Genomic DNA, 6,445 nt, shown 5'->3' with positions numbered 1-6,445 from the left:
TGAAGCAGCGCAACTGATAATAAATCAGCATATTAGAATGATTTCTGAAGATCATGTGACACTGAAGACTGGAGTAATGATGCTGAAAATACAGCTGCGCATCACAGAAATAAATTACAGTTTAATGTATATTAAAATAGAAAAACTTTATTTTACATCATAATAATATTTCACAACATTACATTTTTCCTGTATTGTTGATCAAATAAATGCAGCCTTGATGAGCAGAAGAAACTCCTGTAAAAACATTCAAAATCATTCTGATCCCAAACTTTTGACCGGTAGTGTACATTAAATACTGAAGCACAGGTTAAGTAAAATATAATGAATATGTAATATAGTATAGTACATGTTTATCATAATGCTTCTCTCAAGAGTTATTTTTTCTATCTTTTTTACTGGTGTCTTTCTGCAGCTGAATCACAGATTTTAGTTAGTTCTGTTTCTATCAACACCTTCTGACGTTCATTCATGTTTATTGATTGAATTTCATTATAGAACTGACAGAATTTGAACGCTAAGACTTTGTTTCAAAAGTAACAAAGCTTGTTGAGATGACTGGGTTAGAGGTTATGTTCACACATCAACTAAAAACAGCACTGATCGATTCTCGTAATTTAAGAAAAATGTGAATCGCTTGCAATCAAGAAACCAGTGTTTTTAGCTGACTTACACTGTCTTCTGTGGTCCATCCGTCACTGGAGTACATGAACGCGCTGCTGGATTGATTGAGTTCAGCAGCAGAATCCACTCGTGGATCGTCCGGAGCCTGTCGTTTTCTCCTCCGGTTCTGGATCTCCTCAGCTCCGGGTTTGTGTGTTTTAGTGAAACTCTGTGAGGTGCGACCCTCAAATACAGAGCACAATAAACCAGCACCAATGGCTGTGTCCTTCCTCTCCTCTCGGCTTCTCAGATGCTGCTGGACTTCAGTATTAGAGGAGGATCTGTCTGTGTCTTTCACACCACGATCCCTGCTTTCAGAGGTGTTCAGATGATGACTGACGCCTGCGATCGTCTCGTGGTCTGGCTCCTCTATTTTGGCGCGGTATGGCGAGTCTTTGCTGTTCTGTGGGGACTGGTCCGTATCATCCTCGATCTTAATGTGCAGCGATCGTTCCTCTGGCTCAGCGCATGGATGTTTGGATGAAGAGTTGCCGCTGTAAGACTCTACTTTAATGATAACTGGAGCACCGTCTTCTGAGAGCAGGCCACTGCGCTCTTCACCTGGTTCTGTTTTAATAGAGACTGAGGACTGGTGTGCGCTCGGGTCTTCGGTTGATTTCTCGGTGCATACGGCGGGTACAGAAGCGGTCGGGCTGCTCACGCTGGGACTGACAAACATGGGCAGTTTTATTAACCTATATCCTCCAGGAAGTAACAATGTGGAAGCAGTTCCTGTTGACTCAGGAGCTTTTCCTGTCTGGTCGAGACCCACAGTCTTGCTCTCAGCAGAAGGTGGGCATATTCTGAAGGAAAACATGCCAGCTTTAGCAAGTAAACCGCCCTGTAGACCCGCAGCTGCAACAGTTCCAAAGCTAAAGCTGGTGTTTCCTTGCACTGCGTGGATTCTGGGTACGATGAATGGAGGGGGTTTAGATGAAGCCTTCTGTGAAGATGATGTGGGCATCTGAGCTGATTGTGGCTCCTGTTGAGCACCTCCTGTAGAGAAACCAGGTGAGAATGATTCATTTGATGTGTACGGCCGTATGATTTTCATGATGCAGAAAACACAGACAAAACAGCAAAATCCGGTCGAATTTACTGTATAATGCGGCTTGTTACAGAACTTGGCAATATTTGGATGAATAAATCAAAACTAGGGCTTGTAAAATGAATGAAATGGTGGTAAGTCACCAGGATTTTACCATTTCATTTCAGAAAACTATTGGCAGAAACGATAAAAAATAAAAGTTCCATTTAACTTGAAGAAATTATAACAGGTATATTAATATTGTGCAGTAGATAATAATAATAGAATAGCAAATATGGAGCATCAGACCAACTGTAGCAATGAGTAATTAAAACCATTTTAAGTTGATTTTAGACAAAATAACTGAAAAATCAGAAACACAACCACTGCTAATATGATTTATTGGCTTATCACTTTTTACCAATAGGTGGCGCTGTTATCAAATTGATGTGGTGTGTTCTGTGTGAGGTGATAATGGCACACACAGAGGTTGGTGTCAGTATGTCAAAGCTTTGCAGAGATACAGCCTCAGATGCAGTTTGGCATCATGCCTTAACTTTGTTGCGGTGCTATACAAAAGCAGTTCGGTCTATCAACACGAAATCCATAACTGTCTGAAGATGATCTGACTCAAATTTGGTGAAAATCAGACAAACGGTCTAGGAGGAGATTGGCGGACAGGAAGTTTGGCCGACTATGGCATAATTGGTATCTATGTTGTCGGCATGACCCAAGAAATATTTTGAGTTCCATTACAAAAGGCTAATGCAATCAAAAGTTATTAGCATTTTTCGAAATTCCTTTATACGTTTTGGCCACAAGGTGGCGCTGCCCCCAAACTTTTTAAGTACCATCAGGGCATGGTGCCAAAGACACGTACCGAGTTTCGTAAGGATACGCCAATGCGCTTGTAAAATATAGCATTTTATGATAAAATTCAAAATGGCTGACATGGGAAAATTGGGTATGGTTCGACTCGGCATGCTCCACCGAATCTAAAGAGACCAGGTTTTGTGATTTTTGGCCAAACCATTCAGAAGTTATAAGCTAAAATAGCCATTTTTCATATCTCCTGACCACTAGGTGGCGCTGCGACGAAACTGTGCAGGTAGCCTCAGGTCATGCTTGTTATAACACACACCAAGCTTGGTCTCAATACGCCAAACCGTTGCGGAGATACAGCCTCACATTTCCGTGCTCTTCGTCGAATTCGTTCATGCGTCATTCGAGAACAGTTTGACTAATCAACTTTATTTCTAGGGCTGCCCTCGACTAAAGATTTTTCTGATCGACTAGTCGTTTCTTTTGAGCATTAGTCGACTATTAGTCGCATGTATATTAATAAACCATATATATATATATATATATATATATATATATATATATATCATATTAATGAGCCTTTAATTGCCTATAGCCTAATAAGTGGTAGTGGATGCACCTGTATGCAGTTTCATATGGATTACATAATTGGAGAATATTTGTTTTCCATTTAAATTTGTTCATTTAAAAGTAGACATTTCACTCTCTATAGATATATTTCTCATGCAAGGCAAGTATACACAGAGTTTTGGAGTTTCGCGCTCAAGTTCACAGAGACAGAGACGGCAGAATGCGCACACTGTTTGCTTTCATTATTTTACAAAAGCGCAACATTTCGTTGTTATTCTGAGCGCACACAAATAAACGTAGAGTCTTTACAGATTCAAAAGATGTATTACTTTTATCTGTATGACCAAAGTATGAGCAAGTGAGCGCACCGGCGCCTCAGACACTCGAATAGCGCACATTTTTCTAGGTTAACATTAGATTTAGCGGCCAGGTAAAGTAGCTACTACATACATATTTCAGATGATAAGCCATATTTGAGGTTGATTATGATAGGCGAGCGTTTGATGTACTGTATTACCACACAGACCAGCTGTTAATAATCTGTCCGTCACGGACTGCGTGACTTTGCCTCTTCCTGTGGATTTATTTTTTCTGCGACTAATAAAATATTGGTTGACCAAGCCTCTTCTCGTCGACTAACAGTTAGTCAACTATTAGGGGGCAGCCCTATTTATTTCCACAACTTTTTGCCAGCATGATCTGAGCCAATTTTGGTGAAAATCAGACAAACAGTCTAGGACGAGTTTGAAAAAGCAGTTTTTTTCGAACTATTAAAAATAGTAAAAAAAATGAAACCTTACGATTTTTAAATTTTGGTGTCCATTCGACTCGGCATGAGCCAAGGATTCAGAGGAAAACAATAAATTTCCTTCTAGACCTTATGGTTCAAAAGTTATTATCATAAACATGAGTGAAACTTTGGACAAGTGGTGGCGCTAGAGGGTTCGAGTTAGAGACTCCAAACTTGCTGTGGTTAATGTTGTGACTGTCCTCTATCAGTGCGCCAAATTTCATAACTTTTCCGCAAGCGGTTCTATGGGAAGCCATAGACTTCCAGAGCGGAAGAAGAATAATAAGAACGCCAACGGATACAATAATAATACAACTTATTATAACATTATTTTAAGGAACATATATTTTTTGTTTTTGTAAAAAAAAAAAGAAGAAATTTTTGCTATTTTAAAACGTTTCATTTCATTTGATTACTTTTTTTTTTTTTTTAATGAAACATTTCACAGGGCACTATTATTGTTAAAACTTTAATAAACTATTCAGTTGTATACGTTTCATGAATTCAATTGATTAATCATCCTTTTAGATTAATAAAATTTAATAAAACCATTAAGACTGAAAAATTAAAATGGAAAACACAGAATTCAGGATATATATTTATAAAACATATATATATATATATATATATATATATATATATATATCATATTAATGAGCCTTTAATTGCCTATAGCCTAATAAGTGGTAGTGGATGCACCTGTATGCAGTTTCATATGGATTACATAATTGGAGAATATTTGTTTTCCATTTAAATTTGTTCATTTAAAAGTAGACATTTCACTCTCTATAGATATATTTCTCATGCAAGGCAAGTATACACAGAGTTTTGGAGTTTCGCGCTCAAGTTCACAGAGACAGAGACGGCAGAATGCGCACACACGTTTCATTGTTATTCTGAGTGTACACAAATAAACGTAGTCTTTACAGATTCAAAAGATGTATTACTTTTATCTGTATGACCAAAGTATGAGCAAGTGAGCGCACCGGCGCCTCAGACACTCGAATAGCGCACATTTTTCTAGGTTAACATTAGATTTAGCGGCCAGGTAAAGTAGCTACTACATACATATTTCAGATGATAAGCCATATTTGAGGTTGATTATGATAGGCGAGCGTTTGATGTACTGTATTACCACACAGACCAGCTGTTAATAATCTGTCCGTCACGGACTGCGTGACTTTGCCTCTTCCTGTGGATTTATTTTTTCTGCGACTAATAAAATATTGGTTGACCAAGCCTCTTCTCGTCGACTAACAGTTAGTCAACTATTAGGGGGCAGCCCTATTTATTTCCACAACTTTTTGCCAGCATGATCTGAGCCAATTTTGGTGAAAATCAGACAAACAGTCTAGGACGAGTTTGAAAAAGCAGTTTTTTTCGAACTATTAAAAATAGTAAAAAAAATGAAACCTTACGATTTTTAAATTTTGGTGTCCATTCGACTCGGCATGAGCCAAGGATTCAGAGGAAAACAATAAATTTCCTTCTAGACCTTATGGTTCAAAAGTTATTATCATAAACATGAGTGAAACTTTGGACAAGTGGTGGCGCTAGAGGGTTCGAGTTAGAGACTCCAAACTTGCTGTGGTTAATGTTGTGACTGTCCTCTATCAGTGCGCCAAATTTCATAACTTTTCCGCAAGCGGTTCTATGGGAAGCCATAGACTTCCAGAGCGGAAGAAGAATAATAAGAACGCCAACGGATACAATAATAATACAACTTATTATAACATTATTTTAAGGAACATATATTTTTTGTTTTTGTAAAAAAAAAAAGAAGAAATTTTTGCTATTTTAAAACGTTTCATTTCATTTGATTACTTTTTTTTTTTTTTTAATGAAACATTTCACAGGGCACTATTATTGTTAAAACTTTAATAAACTATTCAGTTGTATACGTTTCATGAATTCAATTGATTAATCATCCTTTTAGATTAATAAAATTTAATAAAACCATTAAGACTGAAAAATTAAAATGGAAAACACAGAATTCAGGAAAAAAATAAAAAATTTGATAAGGCTCTAGAAGTGCTATTGGAGATTCTTGAGGATACAGCAGCACTGTCACTAACCTGTTCCACCAGCGCCGGTCTGCACCTGCACAGGTAACGCTGCAGGGATGGGCACCAGCTGGATCATCTGGCCGTTAAACTGGCACATGTTCACCCCCGTCATACCTGCGACCGGCTGCAGAACCACCTGCTGCCCCGGCGGAAGAGCAGAAGCCGGGAGAACAGTCTCAGCGCCGGAGAGGGGCGGGGCTACCATGACTGGGGCGCTGGAGAGGGGCGGGGCTACAGTGTTTGAGCCACGCCCAGGGTTACGTGATGATGTGGGGTTCAAAGCTGCAGGAATACATCTGATGCCATTAGGAGCCCAGGGCATCACCGGAGATCGGGTAATGGGCATTTTGAATGAATGAGCTTGGCTCACTAAACAAGACAAAGTAAAAGTATTTTACAGATGATATATACAGTACAGTGGTGGCCAAAATGATTAGAACACTAGTATTTTCAGCAGCTAAAATGGTTTTAAGTCAGTTATTTCTATTTTTTAGTTTCTGAATGAAT

The 6,445-nt window shown here is 38.6% G+C and overlaps 1 protein-coding gene across 2 annotated transcripts in view; it reads right to left on the bottom strand.

Moving 5' to 3' along the window:
• Window positions 1-6,445, bottom strand: part of mgab (MAX dimerization protein MGA b) — a 37,399-nt gene that overhangs the window by 4,848 nt on the left and 26,106 nt on the right. For both annotated transcript variants that reach the window (XM_016507312.1, XM_016507313.1), the window contains exons 16-17: window positions 5,948-6,307; window positions 674-1,659 (exon numbers count right to left, since the gene is read on the bottom strand). In XM_016507312.1, coding sequence (XP_016362798.1) covers window positions 674-1,659; window positions 5,948-6,307 — 1,346 coding nt within the window. The remainder of the gene's footprint in view (window positions 1-673; window positions 1,660-5,947; window positions 6,308-6,445) is intronic.

The sequence above is a fragment of the Sinocyclocheilus anshuiensis genome, unplaced genomic scaffold (assembly GCF_001515605.1).
Source record: "Sinocyclocheilus anshuiensis isolate Anshui unplaced genomic scaffold, SAMN03320099.WGS_v1.1 scaffold1115, whole genome shotgun sequence".
Taxonomy (NCBI): Eukaryota; Metazoa; Chordata; class Actinopteri; order Cypriniformes; family Cyprinidae; genus Sinocyclocheilus; species Sinocyclocheilus anshuiensis.
The sequence above is the reverse complement of the archived record's forward strand: the minus strand, read 5'-3'. Positions and strand labels throughout refer to the sequence as shown.